Source organism: Phodopus roborovskii, unplaced genomic scaffold, assembly GCF_943737965.1.
Source record: "Phodopus roborovskii unplaced genomic scaffold, PHOROB, whole genome shotgun sequence".
Classification (NCBI taxonomy): Eukaryota; Metazoa; Chordata; class Mammalia; order Rodentia; family Cricetidae; genus Phodopus; species Phodopus roborovskii.
In genome coordinates this window covers 10,960,986-10,980,568 of record NW_026126407.1, presented here as the reverse complement: position 1 = coordinate 10,980,568, position 19,583 = coordinate 10,960,986, and the positions used below count along the sequence as shown (strand labels likewise).

The following is a 19,583-nucleotide window of genomic DNA, read 5'->3' as shown; positions in this document are numbered from 1 at the left end:
TGTCAGCACTTAAATATCTCTTTCCCTGGGGGACCATCACTTAACTGTAAGGTGGAGACAGCTGTTGCCCCAAGCTGAGCCAGGGGATAGATTGACTTCTGTTTCACATAGCAGCCTTCTAGTTCTTAGTCTTGGAGTGTTTGAAGACCATCAAAGATTGCACCAATCCTGCATTTTTCTTTTCAGACAGTCACTACATAACCCAAGCTAACAGAAAATGCAGTCCTCCTGCCTCAGTTTCTTGAGTGGTGGGGTTCAGAAAACCGTTTTAAACAGAATGATGTCAGATTTAAGTTTTAGAAAAATCACTTCTGGGTATGAAGAACTGACCTGAGAGTGCCAGGCAGAGAGGCCATGTGGGAGGACGATATAATAATGTGTGTGTGTGTGTGTGTGTGCGCGTGTGTGTATGTGTGTGTGTGTATGTGTGTGTGTGTGTGTGTGTGTGTGTGTGTACGGGGGCTTGAGTATCAGGCGCACGGTAAATGAGTCAGGAGGGCATCCAAATGTGCCAGCAAGGCTCCAGAGAATTCAAACTCACCTAAGTGATGTTTATATAAAACTGGAAATGGGAATTTTCAGAGGGAGTATTAACGTCGAAGAGATCTTGAGACACGCAGAACCTTCTCTATAGAAAAAGAAAAACCCAGAGAGGCAAATTCATTTGCTCAATGCCACACAGCACATTGGTCAGTGGCAGAACATGGCTGTCTATATAGTTACAAAGCATCACCCATCCTCTAGGGAGACTAACTGGCTGGAGATGCTGAAACTTGAAGGGATTGGATACAGTTTCTTCCTCTTCTTTTGCCACTAGCAACTCCAGCGATAGTTCTTTCCTGCAGCCCACTGTGTTAAGAGAAGCAGAGAAAAACATGTGCAGACGGAGTGCCTATCCTAAGGGCTGAGATCCACTCCAACATCCCCAATCCAGCCAGGAAAAGGAGTAAAGGGCAGACAGTACCCCCTCCTTCCCTCCCACGTGGTTTCTCCAGCCAAGTTCTCCCGGAGCGGCCCCTCCCTCAGCGGCTCCACTGTTGCCATGGCAATTGGGTGGGTGGACAGCCCGTCCTATCTAGAGGCCACCAGCCCTCGCGTGGGGAGTTACCATAACAACCCCCTAGTAATAGAGGGGGTTGCGTCCCGCCTCCCTTCCCCCGCAAATAGAAAGGTGGGTGGTTTGATTGATAGCTGGGCACACGAAAGAAAGAAGGGAAGGGAGGAAGTCAAATAAAAATCAAGAGAGGAATTAGGGGAGAGGAGGCAAATAATAATAATAAAAAGGGGAAAGGAAGGGAAGGTGTGTGCGCACGCGCACCAGCAGGTGGGCGCGCACCTTCCAGGCCAGACTCCCGCGAGGCTCGGCCGGCGCGCGCCCTCCGCCCGCTCTCCTGCGCCTGCGCGCAGGTGTCGGCGCCCGGCGGGAGGGGGCGCCCGGCGCGCTCGCGTCACGGCCCGCTCCGCGCGTGCGCAGGGCAGCCGGCGGCTCGGGTTGCAGGCGCGCTGGTGAGAGCGCCTGTCAGCCGCTGGGTCGGTCCTCCCGCTGGCCCTCCCCCTCCCCGGCCTTTGGGGCAGGCGCGGCGGAGCCCGCCCCCCGGGTCCCCCGATGGGGGAGAAGCGGCGACGGCGGCAGCGAAGTGAGCGAGTCGGAGCGTGAGCGGCCCTGCGGCGGCCATGGGCGACCCAGCCCCCGCCCGCAGCCTGGACGACATCGACCTGTCCGCCCTGCGGGTGAGCGCCGCCCCCAGCCTCGGCCCCGCGACCCCTGCCCCTCTCCCCGGCTCGCGCTGCCCGGGCCCGGGCCCCCGCCCTCTGCAGATTCTGGGAGCCAGTTCAGTCCCCACCCTGTGCTGCCCTCCCCCACACTTGCCTGCCACCCCTACCTTGCTGCCTGGTTCCGAGTCCCCACCCTTCTAGGCGTTTGAGGGTCACCTCTAGTGTCTCTAAACCCAGCTCGGCATCACCTGCAGAGTCGTTTTTGTGGCCCCTCACCCTTCCTCGGTCCTCACGTCTCCTGCCACCACCTCCTCCGGCTCCTGGAATTTTGACTTTGCAAGTGCCTCAGCCTCCCCCTCATCCCTCGTTTTCTTCCTCGCCTACCCCTGAATTGCAACTTGGGCGGCACTTCACCTCCTCACTCCACCCCACACACCACCTACATCTCCATCCCACGTTCACTTTCCCTACCCCTTCTCTCGGGTTTCAAGTGCGGCTTTCCAGATCCAGGCATTTCCGGTCTCGGGGTCCCTGAATATTACATTACTAACTCTGCAGCCCTGTGGGGCTGGGAGGACAGACAAGTGCACAGGGGGAGGAAGGGAAGCATTGATTGCCTTGGAAACTCGGGCCGGAAGACGATGTTTACATACATGTACACACACAAAACACATGCTGCATCTGGTCAGTAGTGAGGGGTTGGCGAAACTAGTGAGAATGGAGGCAGAGGAGACCTGGAGGGAGGGGGCTTCTTAGGAAAGCAGTTAAGAGGGAGCAACTGTGTCAGGAATGCTTTCAAATAACCCAATTATTGTTCCACGTGGGGCGCTTACTCTCTCTCTCCTTCCGGAATTTTCAATTCAGCAGCATTTGTATGTTTTTCTTTAGCGGGCAGTTTCGTCTTAAGGGCAACATAGTGATTTCAAGGTGAACCACTCCAGACTGTCTCCCAGGTGGTGTTTTGATTCCGTGCCCTGCGAGCTTTCCTAACTGGCTGAGGTATAGATAGAGCAGGATTTCCCACCTCATGCTTAGCTTTTCAGAAGGCTCCTGAGCACCTTGTCTTCTGGCTTTTGAATTAGCCAGGGAAAAGGCAGCCAGCACACAAATGCCCCGGATATGACTGGAGGGGAGAGAGAATTGAAGAGAGCAGAGTCATGTTGTTAATTGGGTTTCTGTAGGTGACACAGTTTTTTTTTTTTTTTTTTTCCCTTGCCATTCAGGTCATAATTTGTTTGGTGCAATGTTGGGTTATGAGACCTGACTTGCTGGAGAACAAGACTGAGCATTAGGTTCCTCTCTCTCTCTCTCTCTCTCTCTCTCTCTCTCTCTCTCTCTCTCTCTCTCTGTGTGTGTGTGTGTGTGTGTGTGTGTTTGTGTTTGTGTGTGTGTGTGTGTGTGTGTTTCAATGGGGAAAAGCTCTGAAGACTTCAGGAGGTCAGTTCAGTCAGTGTAAACTGTGGTACTCAAGTCCATTGGAATGGAAGGTGGAAATCCAGGTTTTGAGTAAAGTTTCTTAATGTGCTCAGATTTGGAATGAAATTACAAATGGAAGTTGTTGATTAACTCTGGCCACAGGTTCTCTGGCTGTGGTGACTGAAACACTGTGACACAGTGGGTAGATGCAGACCATGAACTTTGATTTGAACCTTGATCCTCTGTTTGCTTCTCTTTTTCTTTTGGCCTCTCTGGTAACTTAATCTGGGCCCCCAGCATGGGGCCAGCAATTGCCATTTGACCTTGGGCATGGCATTTCTCTCCGGGACTTCCCTCCCTGAGTATGTTAGCCTTCTCCTGGTTTTCCTCTCCTTGCCTTCAAGAGAGCTGGGTGACCTGTTCCTTGGGCTTCTGTCCTGCCTTCTGCATCTGAAGAAAACAGCATGTCTCTCACTCCAGTACTCCAGGACTTGTGATAGAACTGTGCTTTCTTGAAATGGGTCAGGAAAAGCCACTGTTGCCTTACTGCTGGCTTCTCTCTCCGTTGCCAGTCCCATCCAGCACACCTCCAACAACTGCTGTGGCCCCATCTGATTGCTGGCTCAGTCACACCTGTTTTCTAGAGAGGAGTGGTACTGGTGTTGGTGGTTGGGGTAGAATGGGAGAAGCCTTAATGAGCCTAAGATGTCTTTCTCCTCATGTTTCAAGATAAGGCTTGGTTTTCAACTGGCAGTGAGAGTAACAGTCTGATAGTAAAGGAAGATTGAATTGCACTAATCTCTTTAGCAAGGAGGCCAGATGGACCTGCTACTTTGTGACCACACCACCCTTGACTTCTTGGGCTGTGTGTTCAACAGTGTGGTGGCATAGTGTAATTGAGGAGGAACATGAGTCTGCAGTTGCTTTCCTGAATTCAGGTCCCAGTTTCCTTACCTGTAGTAGGACACAGGCTTGATCCTTTATCCTTACTTCCCTCCCTGCAGAATCTGCAAAAGAGTCTTACTTCCCTAAGCTCCATTTTCTTGCCTGTGCCGTAGGAATATCAATAGCACTGAACATAGAGGCACTGAAATTAAATGAAATGCTACACATTAAGTATTTAGCTCAATTCCTAGTTTAGAATTGAGAAGCATTCCAGGACATTCTAAACAATAGAACCCTCTTCTTTGCTTTATGTTTTTGCAAAATCCTTTTTTCATGGTTCTTATCACTAGTTGACATAGATTTATTCCAATCTTGACTAAACGTGGATTAAGGCCTAAGGTACAATTCAGTGGTAGTTGTTTGGTTAGCATGCATGAAGTCCTAGGATCCTCAGTGCCACAAAAATAAAAAGCATACTGTCAGCTAGAATTTTGACTGTTTTTGTCCGTCTGTGTCCTCAGTGCCTAGAACAGAGTTTACATAGTGGGGCTCAGATACTTATTAACTATGTGCATGGTATAATAACTGAAAGCTATTAGTATAATGCTTGCGCAAAGTACTCAAGAAATGCTAGACCTACCTGCTGGGCCATGGTGGCTCACACCTTTAATCCCAGCACTTGGGAGGCAGGGGCAGGCAGATCTCCGAGAGGCAGACAACCTAGTCTATATAGTGAATTCCAGAATAGTCAGGGCTACACAGAGAAACCTTGTCTAGAAAAAAAAAAGGGGGGGGGGGAAGGGAAGAAATGGTAGACTTGGCCTGAGGAGATGGCTCAGCAAGTAAAGGCAGTTTCTACTAAGTCTGATAACACCTGAGTTTGATCCTCAGAACCCACACTCCTGGGTTGCCCTCTGACTTCCACATGTGTGCCATGTGGTATGTATGTGCCTGCACACATTCCCACCCACGTGCTCCAGCACACACACACACACACACACACACACAAACACAAATAAGCATAAATAAATCTATTGGGTGTTGTAGCACACACCTTTAACCCTAGTAAAGATAGGTGGGATCCCTTTAAGTTCCAGGCCAGCCTGGTCTGCATGGTTCCAGGACAGCCAGGGCTACATAATAGAGAAACCCTGCCTCAAAAAACAAAAGCTCAAGGGCAGCTTGGAATGTGTGAGAACCCATCTCAAAAACAGCAAGAAAAAGGGTATTCTCTGAGATCTGTTGGGATCAGACCTTGTCTTGAGGTAACACAGAGCTCTGGATGTATCTGTCCAAGCCATGACTCAAAATATAAAGTTAGTATTATCTGAGAGAAGATTTGGGCCTCTAGTTTTAAGTCATCTTTGTCTGTGTCCAAACTTGGTTGTGTTCCAGAAGAGTCTTCTGACTTGACACTGTGGCTTCTCACAAAGAATAAAGCATGAACAGAAGTAGCTGGGAGAGGAATGAGCAGGCCCCAGGCTGACCTCTTTCCTTTTACATTACTACTTTTGGTTGACCCACTTCATAAATCAAACTGTTTCTTTCTACTGTCCAGCAGCCAGAAGTGTTTCGAGCTGCAGTGTCCCTGAAGCTGTGGAGCCAGGCAGTGTGGCTGTATTGAGTCATGCCACAGCACAGCCTCAAGGGACTTTTTGTTGGGTGGTAGTTGTTGACAGGTGTTTTTCTCTCAAATGATTTTGCATGTTCTTTTGTGTCTGTCAAATGGTTGCATGTGTTCTTTGAAGATGTCTTTCCTGTTCCTCTTGCCTGCGTCACCAGGAAGGTTGGCAGTGGGACCTATGTCTAAGCGGCTGAGCATTGTGGGACTGCTGCTGTGTGCTCAGATGCTGGCTGCCCACAGGTTGATGACAGATGTCATAGGCAGAGGGATGGGAGGCCTGACCTACGGCAGCAGGGAGGGCATTTAGTGACTTTTCTCCTAGAGAATGACAGAAGGGGGGTGGGGGTTGAAAGCCTGTGACATTTGAAGTGCTGAAAAATGTTGCTGAAAAATGATGACAGAGACCATGACTGGAACTGGGTGTTCAGCCATTACCAGACAAGGGGAGGAATGTCACTACCCTTCATGTAGGATAGGACACATTGCCATAGCCTTAATGGCACGTGAAGGAGCAGTTCTTTGGGAAAACTAGGTGTGTGTGTATGCATGCATGCACGCACACCTTCGCGCATGATCTAAGGAATGTTGGATGCCTTTTTTCATCCTCTACCTTATGTCCTTGACACAGGGTTTCACTGACCCAGAGACTTGTTATTTTGGGCTAAGCTGGCTGCCAGCTCCTGCTACTATCTACCTATTTTATTCCCTCCCCTGAATTCTGGGGTTACAGGCACATATAACTGTACCTAACTTTGTGAGTAGTTGCTCTTCACTTCAAACTGACATCCTCATGTTTGCACTTACGCACTAAACCATCTCTCTAGCCCCGAAGAGGGTTTGACAGTGAAAATGAGGGAAAGAGGGCCGAGAATGTGGTTGAATCAGTGAAGTGACTTTGGATCCCAGTACCCACTTACCTGTAATCCCAGTGCTGGGGGCTGAGGCAGATGGATCCTTGGAGTTCATTGGCCACTCTGCTTAGCCAAATAAATGAGCTGTAGGTTCAGTGAGAAATCCTGTCTCAAAAAGTAAGGTGAAGAGCCATTAAAAAGGAAAGGAAGACAATGGGCAGTGGTGGTGCACGCCTTTAATACCAGCACTTGGAGTCAGAGACAGGAGTCTCCGTGAGTTCGAGACCAGCCTGGTCTATAGAGTGAGTTCCAGGACAGGCTCCAAAGCTACACAGAGATATCCTGTCTCTTGAAAAACTAAAAAAGAGGGGGGAGGGAGATACTGGTCTTGACCTCTAACCTACATACACACTCACACTCACTTGAGTGGCATCCACATGTACACACATGAGTGCATATTAACTCTTTGTCACCATCCGCCAGCAGGAAAGAGGGTCAGCAAGACATTGGTCTGGTCTGCCCCTCACTCTTACCCCAAGGGCTCATGATGGGGTATAGGGTCCATATTTGAAATCTGGTCTTACTGCTTAAGACAGGATAACACACTATTTAGACTAGTTAGAACACTTTGTCACTTAGGGGAAAGGATGGCAGGAAGTATGCAACTTCTGTTGACAAACTTGCATTTTGGTTTAGGTCTGTAAAGAAGGAATGCAGTCACTGTCCTGGGACTGGACAGCATCTCTAGAGGCTGCCTGCAGACTTTCTGTCTCCAGAGTCCTGTCAAAGTTGTGGGGGCTGACCTTTATCCATAAGCATTGTCCATGTGCTGTGGACATCAGGTTCTACTCCCTGTGGGAAGGATGTGATACCATACTCAGAGAACTGTACTAAGCTTCTGAACCAGTACTCTGTGATCATTCCTCTAAGAAATGCCTTTGCAAACCCAGACCTTAGAAGCACCCCACCCGTACTCCATCCTTTGCCAGGGGTCTTGTTATATTGCCTAGGCTGGCCTCAAATTCCTGAACTCAAGTGGTCCTCCTCCTAAGTCATTGGTGCCCTCCTAGGCTCTCCTCATTTTTTTTTTTTTAATAATTTATTTAACTTTATGTGTATTGGTGTGAAGGTGTCAGATCCCATGGAACTGGAGTTACAGACAGTTGTTAGATGCCATGTGGGTGCTAAGATGTGAGCCCAAGCCCTCTGGAAGAGCAGCCAGTGCTTTTAACCTCTGAGCCATATCTCCAGCCCTGTTTCTCGCTCTCTCTCTGTCTCTGTCTCTCTCTCTCTCTCTACTCTCTTTTTCCCTCCCTCTCCCTCTGTCTCCTCTCTCTCATTTTTTAAAGACAGAATTTCTCTGTAGCTTTGGAGCCTGTCCTGGATGGAACTCACACTCTCACTCTATAGACCTTGAACTCACAGAGATCTGCCTGTCTCTGCCTCCTGAGCGCTGAAATTAAAGGTGGCCCCCTGTTCTCCTCTTAATGGTTAGTGCTTCTTCAGTATCTTAGAACTCTCAAGTTGGGCATTCTTACTAATTCTGATTCATTTATTTTCTGTTGTGCTGTGATTAGTGGCCAGACATCTGGAAATCCAGTGTTCAGTCCCACTCTCCCTCCTAACCCACTTTATAACCCACTGATAACCCAGCTTATGCCAATAACCCTCTAGGCTTTTCCCCTCTTAGGTTAAAACATAGAATAGAAAGTGATCAGGTTAGTGAATGGACTTTTTAAAATGATTTGCTTGTATATGAATGTGTGTATGCATCATGCATGAGTGTCCTGTGGTGTGTATGCTTAGAAATCAGAGGACAACCTTAACTTGGGTGTGGATCCTCACTTTCCACCTTATTTAAGGCAAAACTTTTTGTTCATTGCTTGTATGCCAGCCTTTACACTGTCTGCCTCCCATCCCACCCTAGGAACCCTGCACCTGGCTTTGCATAGGCTCTGGAGGTGTGAACTTGGGCTCTTTGCATGCACACTTAGTGCTTTACCTGCTGAACCCAGTCCTAATCGGTTTGGTTGCTGTTGCTCTGTTTTGTCTTCACTGGTCTAACGTGGAAAAATAAGAATTGGGGAAACAGACATGCTGAATAGATATTTATTCAGGGAGAAATAACTCAACAGAGACAGGTGACCACCAGCAGGTTCCAGTCGCAAGGATGCTGTCTGTCTCAGACCAGGAAGCAAGACAGAGCTCCAGGGTCCCAGACACCAGACCTAGTTCTCCCAGTGGGCGTGGTCAGTGCAACAGGTGTGAGCAGGGTGAATATCTCACTATAATGGTCTCACTGTGTTGCCCAGGGTGGACTGGAATTCACTGTGTAGCATCGGTTGAATCAAACTCTGTGCTTATACCTTAGCTTCCCAAGTGCTGGGATTTACAGTATGACTGTACAAGTTTGGTTTTTCTTGTCACGATTCCCTGAACAGTATGGTATAACAACTGCTATATATGTTGATATTTATATTAGGTATTAAAAGTAATCTAGAGATGATTTAAAGTCTACAGAAGAATGTGTAGGTTCTATACAAATACTACATGATTTTAGCTATGCTTGATGACCACAGCATATAGTCCTAGCAGCTTTGTCATGTGGAGTCAGGAGAATTGCAGGTGCAAGGCCTGCCTCGCTGCAGAGCAAACCTAATGCTGGCCTGGGGAACATAGTGAGCGGTCTCCAAATCAAAAGTAGTAAGAGGACCGGTGAGGCTGGGCGTACTTTGATTCCAGCACTGGGGAGCCACAAGCAAGTGGATCTCTGTGTTTGAGGTTAGCCTGGTCTGCATAGTGAGTGCTAGGACATCCAGAGCTACATATTGTGACCTTGTCTTGAAGGAAAAAACAAAAACAAAAAACTAAAGAAAGAAAAAAAGGACTGGTGAAATGAAAGGGCTTAGTAGTTACAGAAAGGCTCCCCAGTGCTGGAAAGATAAGTGGTTGGTTGGTTGATTGAGAGGCATAAGCCTAGCTGGCATTGTTTTTAAAAAAAAAAAAAAAAAAATAGAAATGAAGCAACACATAGGTAGAATTAGTTGGTAGCTAAAAAATAGGACTGCATCATGGGTCAACAACTGTGAGCCGTGAGTCTGAGGAGTTGAAAACTCCAGACTTAGCTTTGGTTCAAATTGCTTATTCTGAACTTTTCTGTGGGAGAGAAAGCATGTTTTATAAAATAAGGTATTGTATGTGGAAAGGACACAAGACTGTAACCTCAAGTGTATTTAGTGGGGGAGGGCTCCTGAGTCTGAGTCTGTGGACTCACATGTGGATCTGTAGGGGGTGAGTGTCCAGTGCTCTGGGAGCTAAATTGTTAGTGGTGGCTGAGGTGAGTGAGTCTCAAGAATAAAACAACCAGGCCGGGCCCTGGACTGAGCTCTTACAGTCTGCGGGAAGTGGGATCCTTCGTCTAACATTAGATAGACTCTCTATATAAATAGACACGACTCATTTACATTGTGTGCAAGTAAAGGATGAGTGGGGTGTGTAGGGGGAGTGTTAGTGGTTTTTGAATGCTCAAAAGGAAAGGGGTTGGGGAAGCCACAAGTCTTGGGCTTCTTGGAGGAGCCAGACTCCAGAAGCAGCTTGAATGTCTGGTGGAAGGTGGTGGGATGGGCTGGGAGGAGTCTGAGAGGCTTGAACAAGAGATGAGTGGAGGAAGTAGGGACTGTTTGTCCGAGAAAAATGAGGGTGTCTAACGAGACCTTCCACAGAGAAGGTAGTTAAGATATCATGCTACAGAAGTTTGTGTCCCCACAGTAGGAGACCATGCAGGCTGGAGCTGACAGGCAAATGGAACATTCCTGTAGCCTGGGAAGCCCAGCCAGTATTCAAGGCTCAGTGAGTCCATGTGGTGCTGAATGCTTTTGATTCATCTTTGGTACGTCTGCCTCTGCTGTGGGGCCGATAGTAGATGGCCTTCAGAAGAAGCATGGAAAATTCTCACACTGTTTTCTACCAGGAACTGTTTGAGCATGGGATTTGAAGAGTTGGACTGTAATTGCTCCTGGAACCACAACTTAAAAGGAGTTTTCCATGGACAGCAATTCTCATCAGGGAGAGATTGAAGGGTCAGGAGGTCTGAGTAAAGAAAATTCCACCACCTTTTTTATTTATCACAACTCATTTCCCCATCACAAATTGTCATAGTGCCAACTCTTAGCTGATTATCTTATCTGCTCCTCATAGGCCATATGTCTTAATTTGATTACATACTACTGTATATCAAGTAATGTTTTATAGTCCTCTTTTCCTACCACTTCCTTGTGTGTGGGGATCCTGGCCCATATTTCCTATTGATCTGTCACTGCCTATAAAGATGCTGAGTACAAGCTAGGGATTCTATAATTATTCACTTGGTTGGAGACAAGGCTCTTGTTCTATGGGGTTTAGATCCCAAGCCATAAAGGATGGCTAGAATAGGGTGGGCCCATGAGATATACAACAGTACGAGTTAGTGCTCAGTGGTTCCCAGCTGAGTGCCACTGCTCTCCAGGGTGTGTTTAGAAGTGTTGAGGAGGAGCTTTAACTGTTAACTATGTCTTGGGGACACTAAAGGCACTTAGGATGTGGGGACAAGGATATTGCCATCCTTCAGTCTTGCAGATATTGGGTTGAAGAATTGTTTTTCCGCTCTTGGTTGTTTTCCAGAACTTGTGTGAATCTCTTACAGATAAGGGATAGGCCAGGGAAGGACAAGCTAGGTTTCTTCTGTCAGTAGGAAGTTTTTGTTTTCTGTTCACCTCTTTCTAGGAGGAGGGAGGAATTGCTTTCGCATATAGCACACATCTCTCAGACTGCGAGCTGTGTCTATTAGTACACCTCTGGAGATAAAGTGGGTAGGTTACCTGCCAAACTAGGGGCAGTTTTCATGTTCTCTTCACCCCCACCCATTCCCTCGAGGCACATTTGTAACAAAGTGGTGGAAACCAGCAGAACTTTTCATTCTTGGTAGCTCAGAGAAAAGCCTTCAGGAAAACAATTGAACAGGGTACCCCAAGAGCAGAAGTAGTTGTGTGCGTGTAGTACTGAGAGAGAGGCTGGGATGTTTGTTTAGCTGAGGATCAGAGAAAGTGGCAAAGTCCCTCAAGCTTAACAAGGCTGTGGACACTGCTGGGGGATATTCAGCAAGGCAAGATGGGAGGCGCAGGGCCTCGTGGACCAGAGTCTGATCTTTTGGCCCTTGAATCCTCTCTCATAAGCCTTTTTTTCCTGCCTTTCTTCAGTTCAGAACAAAGAACGCTTTGATACGAGTCATTTGTATTTTAATGTGTTCATTTCAGAACGGGGTTTGGGAGCTGGAGCAAGGAGCACTCACTGTTCAGTAGCTTCTGTCCTTGTGTGATCTCAGTTTCCCTCACAGTAGCCCTTGGAGAGGTGGATGATGAACCACATTTTCAACAAGAGAAGCTGAGAGAAGCTACTTGGAAGTTCAGTAACCTGTGCAAGATCTGAAGTTGGACAGTCAGTGAGCAGCTGGGCCTGGATTAAGTCTCAGAACCAACTCACTCAAAACCAGGGCTTTTGTTAATTGCCTGTAGTTGAAGGCAGGGAGTATGGGGGTGGGCGCTGAGGGGAGGACAGGAGGGCAGTGTCTGGCCAGCACTTTACACTGATTTCTGCTTGTTTCAGTTGCAAATGTGTAAAATTTCTGTGACCTGTGGCAGACAAATGGGTTTTATAGGTTTGCTGAGGATTTGTGAAGTCCGTGGTAACTTTTGTAGAACATGGCTCATTTAATGGATTAGAGACAGTCGGTGTGAAGGGATTTCTGCCTTGCAGGAGCACATGGTTCAGATCTCCAGGTTTGTGTCTTTAAAAAAAAAAAAAAAAAAAGATTTGTCATTATTTTACATATGTGAGTGTTTGCCTGCCTGTGTGTATGTATGTATGTGATATATGCCTGGTGCCCATGGAAGCTTGAAGAAGGCACTGGAATCTTTGAACTGGAATTACAGGTGGTTGTGCGCTTCCATATGGGTGAAAGAAACTGAATCTAGATCCTCTGCCATAGCAGCAAACATTCTTAACCACTCGCCATCTCTCCAGGTTCTAAAAACAAACAACAATAACAAAAACTTTTAAATGGTTAAAATATGTAACATTGGATTTACATGTAGCTATTTGTTTGTTTGGTTGGTTAGTTGGTTTTTTGAGACAAAGTTTCTGTGTAGCTTTAGAGCCTATCCTGGAACTAGCTCCTGTAGCTCAGGCCAGTCTGGAACTCACAGAGATCCACCTGCCTCTGCCAAGTGCTGGGTTTAAAGATGTTTGCCACCATAGCCCAGCTTACATTTAGCTATGTTTTTAAGTGTAGGGTTTTGTGGTATTAGGTATATTACAATACCATTCTCCAGAATGGTTTCATGTATCCCAGCTGAGTCTCTGTGTCCATCAAACCTAATCTATATCCTGCTTCTCCAGCTCAGAACACTACCTTCTTCTCTTTTTGTGTGCAGAATTGAGCAGAGGACTAGACATAGACATAGTACTTGACTAGTCAGATGAAGTGAGCTATTTCAGGGTCATCAACTGGCTTTGAACACGGCCCTCACTGCTGCCTCTGATGTACACTCACAGGCCTCTGAAGGGGGCTTCAAAAGAAAGGGCACCTTGTCATCACGAGAGGATCGGGTGGGCAAGTCGAAGAGAAGTGGTTTCTGTGCTCCACACAACTTGCAGACTTCCTGTCCTTGTTCTTGTGTCTATCTTCAGCTTTTTACTTCATTCATCCTGGTGCTCTGAGGGGTACGTGTTAGAGCAGTTGTTCTCAACCTTCCTAACACTGCAACCCTTCAATACATGTTGTGGTGACCCCCATACAAAATTTTTGTTGCTACTTCATAACTGTAATTATGCTACAGTTATGAGTCATAACACAAATATGTGTTTTCTGATGATCTTAGGCAATGCTTGTGAAAGGGTCATTCAACCTCCAAAGGGTTTGTGACCTATAGGTTGGAAACCAATGTGTTAGAGAAGGTTGGAAAGAAGACCATTAGAGGGTGAAAAAATTTAATAGCTTTCTGCGTTTGTGGGGGGAGGGTGCATGTTCTATTGGAACAGTTTAGAGTGAAGTCAGGCTCTGCTTACCTCTGAGGTGTTCACACCAATGGGTATTCACACCAGTGGACAGACCCAAAGCATGACCCAGAAATAGCTTATATATCTTAGAACAGAGCCCTGCTGATCTAACTTCCCCCTTGTCCATGGCTCTAACAATTAATTCTTTGACCTTTATTGGGATATAGGAAACATGAGAGAAAGATAAGTCTCAATACTCAATCGAGCCAGAAGGAAAGGTGGCCTTGGAGGTGGGGTGCAGGCAGTAGAGGCCTGCAGGTCACGATTTGGGGGTAGTGACTCAAGGGTACAGGTGGTTAGGAGGTTAGGACTGTGCCCCTAGAGTAGCAGTCAGAAGCCTACCCTGCAGACCTCCCCATTTCCTCAAGATAGTGTTGGATCTAAAGTAAGGAAAAGCCTGTAGATTGATTCATAAGGCCCTTTTCTCTGCTCTTAGAGCAGGCTGCATGAACTCAGCTCAGTGTGAATTGAGGCTGGTGGCTTTTCTTGGATAGAGGTTACCCAACCCTACTGCTCAAAGTATGAATAAAGGGGTGTTCTATTTCTTCTCTTAGAACCTGTCTTCCTTGGGTGTTATCCTGTAGTCTGGCATGCTGTTGCCATCTCCACCCCTAATAAAAGCAAAAAGGGGCTTGCCTGCTTATTTTCTAAAGCAGAGCACCCACTGGCCACCTTACAGTTTAAGAAGGCCAAGGCTCTGAAGCTAGAGCTGACTTCTGATACTTAGGTGCTTAGTAACTTGTTGGATTGTCCAGTCCCTGGCATATTATAAGGTATCCTTGAGCGATGGTCATCCTGGGGTCCTAGGTGTGTATTATGTTCAACAGGCTAACAGTGAGTATTTTGCTATTTCCCAGCTCCCCTGGCTTCATGATCTCATTGAGTGAAATTGAGTTCAGAAAGTTCCCAATTGGAGGCCTGCCAGGATGAGGGCCTGTTCGACTTCAGTGAAAGTAGTGCCCTGAGACCTGGTACTCCTTCCATTCCAACTCTAGTGTGAATCTCTCCTGGACTTGGTTTCCACTCTGCAAAATGAGGGGGTAGGAACTTAGTGGCTTTCAGGGACTCCATCAGAATCACCTGCACATAGCCAGGCCCTGCCCAGGAGGTGAGTCACCACACTCAGGGTGGGGCCCTGGTGTCTTGGTTTCTTGTCCAAAACTGCAGACGCAGACTTGAGACCCAGAACCCCTTCCTGTCTTCTCTGAGTTCATATTATAAGGAGGGGTGTTTTGTTTTTTGTTTGTTTTGCTTTTGTTTTTGTTTGTCAACAGTCGCACTGTATCACTTTGGCTGACCTGGAACTTGCTATTTAGATCAGGCTGGCCTTGTATTCACAGAGATCCACCTGTCTCTGCCTCCCAAGTTTTGGGATTAAAGGTGTGTTCGATATACATGGCTGTTAATTTATTACTATCACTGATTTAAACATACAGATCAGCTAGATGGGGATCTGTGGTGTTCTTTGTAGGAGGAAAACACCTCTGAGTGTTAAGCCAGGCAAAGGAGGAGTTGAAAATGATATGATCTTGGAGAGGTGTGGGGAGATCTCAGATGGGCATGCTGTTATAGTGCAGGCTTGGGATGTAGCATCGGTGCTAGACACATGTCGTAAAAAGGTGACCTTCAGGATATTGATACCCGAAAGACTATCTAGATCCAGATCTGTTGGTACCGAGAGGAAGGAAAAGTCAAGGCCAAGTGAGGATTGACTTTGGAAGACAGAATTTTTACTTGGGTTTTGAGGATGGGGGGGGGGGGTAGCTGCAGTAGGTGCAGCCCTTTTTCACTCCAGCCTTGGCAACAGGCTTGGATTCAAATCCTGCTACTCACAGTGTGATCTTTGGCCAACATCCAGCACTCCACACCTAATTTTTAGCCTTTATAAAATGAAGATAACAAACCCATAAATAAGGCTGTTCAGAGTATTAAATGAAAATGTTTAGCCTGGTAGATACCCCTTCTTTTACTGAAGAGGGAATCTACAGCTCAATTAACATTCTCTCCTGACTTAGTGGTTTGTTTAAGAAGGAGAAAACCAGTCAGTCAATTGATTTCATAATTGTTGTAATGAGGGTGTGGGTCTGGGATTCCAAAGCCTGGCTCCCATTTGCTCACCCAGGAGCTCTGCCATAGGTTCTGAAAGTCTTCCAATGTCCCTGGGAGACATGAAACTCCGGTTTGATTTGCCCTCCTTGAGTCAGGATTCCCAGCAATCCCTGGGCAGTCTCTTGGCTCTGCCTCATGCACATGTGGTGCGTGTGTGTGTGTGTGTGTGTGTGTGTGTGTGTGTGTGTGTGTGTGTGTGTGTGTGTAAAGCTGTGGACACACCCAGAGGAAGCACTCAGCCGAAGGGGACAGTCTGGTGGGGGTACAGATGGGATGTATAAACGTGCAAGCACTTTATGTAAGGCACAGACTCAGGGCTGGGTAATGAGAACACATTCTTCCCTTGGAGTCCTCGGTCCTCCCCTCCAGCCTTGGCTTGGTTAACTCTTAACTGTTCCTGTGGCTTCAGCTTAAGTATCCTTAGCTTAAATGTCTTTAGCTAGTCTTCCTTTAATCTTTCTAACAGTACTTTTTCTTTTGTTTCTTACAGCTGTGTAACTATATCTTCCTTCAATATATGCTTTGCTAAGTAGACTGTAAACTCCCTGAGGGAAGGGACTCTTTCTAGTGTGTATTACCTGCCACATTCCAGACTGCTGCCTCTGCAACCCAGCTACTTCATTTAAATAAATTAACCAAAATTATTTTATGTGTATGAGTGTTTGTCTGCATGTATATATGTGCATCGCATGAGTACATGTTAACTAGTACCTGAGGAGTCAGAAACAGGCATGGGAACCCCTGGAGCCAGAGTTACAGATGGGGACTGTGTGTGCTGGGAACTGAACTCATCCTCTGCAAAAGCGGCAAGCGCTCTTAACTGCTGAGCCAGCTTTCCACTTTTGCCTCCACCTAAGAACAAGCTAGCTTTCAACTTGTTATGTAGCACCCTGACCTTGAACCTGTGATCTTCTGCCTCCAACCTCTGAATGCCAAGGTTACAAGTGTACACCACCCCTTCCAGTTTTATGAGACGATGAGGATGGAATCCTAGACTTCATGCATGTTAGGCAAGCACTCTTCCAAGTGAGGCACACCCCTAGCATGAGGCACTTGATGTGTATTATTTGTTTTGTGTGTGTATATAGGAGTATGTGTGCCATGACACACATGTGGAGAACTTTATGGAGTCAGTTTTCTCCTTCTCCCTTCCATGTTTTCCAGGGGATGAATTCATGTCACCAGGCTTTCACAGCAAGTGCCTTTACCCACTGATGGATGTTTATTGAGTGAATGCATGAACTGGCTCATAGACTATGAAAGGCGCCAGAAAAAGTTTCTTAGACACAGGAGGAGAGCCAGGCCTGGATGACTGTGCTGGGTGTCAGGACGCTCCTTACCTAAGTCCCTTCGCTGTCATTTCTTCTGGGTTGGTTCCAGGAATATCTGGTCTCTGCCCTGTGGATTCAGACAGTCTTTCTTCCATACCCTGCTGCTGGCCCTGCCCTGCCCTCCCCCTGCTCTTCTTCCCTGACTCAGCCTGGCACCTCTGTGCTCATTCTTGGTTCTCTTTGATGGCCTCTGAACACTTTAGAACTTCCCCGTAGGCTCTTGTCTGAGGGAAGGAGAGGCTATCACCTCCTGCCTTCTCATGGCCTCACCTTTCTGTCTCTGGTGATAATAGGGATCAAATCCAGGTGTCCTATGTGTTTGGCAAGTGCTTGCCCACTGAGCTGCACCCCAGACCGCCTTTTACTTCTTGTTTGAGACAGGGTCATGAGTTGCCCAGACAGGCCTTGAGCGTGTGGTCTTCTGCCTCCATCTCCTGAGTAGCTGGGATGGCAGACAGATGCCACCAGACCTGGTTTTTTTAACTTCTTCTTCTTTTTTTTTTTTTTCTTACCTTTCTTCAGGCATTCTATTAGACTTCTTGTATAATTAGAGCAGCATAAAGCTAAGGCAGGGCACAGGGCTCTTCCCTGGCTCTGTGAACACCTGATTCGACAGTAGGAGGCTGGCAATGAGGTATAATGGTTTGTTTGTGCTGCAGTTGGAAATCAGCAGGGAGAAGCCTTGTTATTACCCAGCCCCTGATTACTGGTGTAGTCCTCCTCCGTTAGTTTGGTATCTGCCAGAGTGAATGGGCCTGGTGTCTCCTGCCTCCCTCTGTCCTGATTCCAGGCCTGCCCCTCCCCATTGGGCACAGAACCTACCATCTCCTCTCTCACCTGACTCTACTTGGTTCTGCTCATAATGTTTTCTTTCTCCTGAGCTGTTCCTTTTCACTCTAAATACTAGAAACATCAACCATCTTAGAAAACCACCTCCTACCACAGTTCTCTATTCTGTGGGGGTCGATTCTTCATGGTGACTCATGCAGGGTTGTAGCATGTTATAAACTTGAAGATGTTTTTACATCTGTGAGTTCTTGTGGATGAGAGAATGTGTTAGAGACTGTGAAAAGTTAAATGGCATACTAATTTATCTAAACTACATAAAAGGATCAGAGCTGGTACCCAGACCTTTTAGTTCTTGGTACCATCAAACCCTTCACTAATGGCTACCTGTCAGTGCATCTTTTGCTCCTTTGGCATCCTCTGAACACTTTAGGACTTAGAAATAGGCTGTGGGTGTGGGGGGTGGTCACCTTTTGCCCTTCTCATCTGGCCTCACCTACCTGCCTCCATGATGATGTGTTTGGCAAGTGCTTGCCCACTGAGCTGCACCCCAGACCGCCTTTTACTTCTTGTTTGAGACAGGGTCATGAGTTGCCCAGACAGGCCTTGAGTGTGTGGTCTTCTGCCTCCATCTCCTGAGTAGCTGGGATGGCAGACAGATGCCACCAGACCCAGCTTCTTCTTGAACTCTATTCTCCAAAATGCCTGAGCTTCATCTCTTCCTGCCTTCCTGCTTCCTGTGGTCTTTGGGCCCTTACTCTAGCTAGTGTTACTGTTTGGTTTTGCCAACCATAGAAAAGGTCTCTCCTGTTTAAAAAAAAACAAAAAAAAAAAACTGCTTTCTGGTAACACCTACTCACCAAGCATGTCAATCATAGGGGATTCATGTGTTCCCCCCAAGTCACTTTTAGAGAACCTCATTTTTTTCCCCTTCTTTTTGGAGATAGGGTCTCATGTAGCCCAGGTTGACTCACACTGTGTAGCTGAGGATGACCTTAAGCCTCTTACTACTTAGTAAGTGCTGGCATTATAGGCAGGTGTAACATCTACCTGGTTTTATTTGGTGCTAGGAGCAAGCTCAGGGCTTAATATATGCTAGGCAGACACTCCACCAACAGAGCAGCAGCCCCAGCCTTAGAATGCACTTTTAGTAGATACCCTCATGAGCTTAAGTATCATTTTTATCTCATGGTCATTTTGAAAGGATGATGATAACCCCAATCTAGTGTTAGAAACCCTTGCTTTAAGGAATAATTTTCTTTTATTTCCATGTTTGTATGACAGAAAATTCAGCCCTGACCTTCAATAACGTGGGTTATCAGAATAGACAGGCAGGGAATTATTATATAAATATATAATTGGTATCCTGAAAGGGTGACTACAGGATACTCTGGAAACGGGACACTTCCTTCAGGTAGCCATGTTTAAATTGAAATCTAGAGGGATGGCCTGAGCCATCTGGGTACTGCAGAGAGGAATGATTAACTTGAAAATGGAGAGCATGTGTAAGACAGGCTATGGTGCAAGCACTCAGAGAAATCCAGTAAAGTGCCCACATGAGCAAGAAACAAAGGGACACCATTGGTGAAACTCCATGTAATTTAAAACATTTTAAATTTTATTTTATTTGTTAAATGTGGGTGTTGGAGGTCAGGTGCTTTTGGATATTAAGTTTAGGTCATCATTATTTGTGCTGCAAGTGCACTTAGCTGTTGAGCTGATTCGCTCACTCGTTAGAAAGTCTCCTTGTAAGCCAGGTGTTGGTGCTTTCCA

General features: G+C 46.8%; 1 protein-coding gene across 6 annotated transcripts in view; it reads left to right on the top strand.

Annotated features, from left to right (window-relative positions):
- Positions 1-1,456: 1,456 nt before the first annotated feature.
- The window catches only part of Mink1 (misshapen like kinase 1), a 53,410-nt gene continuing 35,283 nt past the window's right edge, over positions 1,457-19,583 (top strand). For 5 of the 6 annotated variants that reach the window (XM_051180142.1, XM_051180139.1, XM_051180140.1 and 2 more), the window contains exon 1: positions 1,457-1,731. In XM_051180142.1, coding sequence (XP_051036099.1) covers positions 1,675-1,731 — 57 coding nt within the window. In that variant the 5' untranslated portion in view covers positions 1,457-1,674. The remainder of the gene's footprint in view (positions 1,732-19,583) is intronic. The other variant, XM_051180141.1, reaches the window with a different exon arrangement.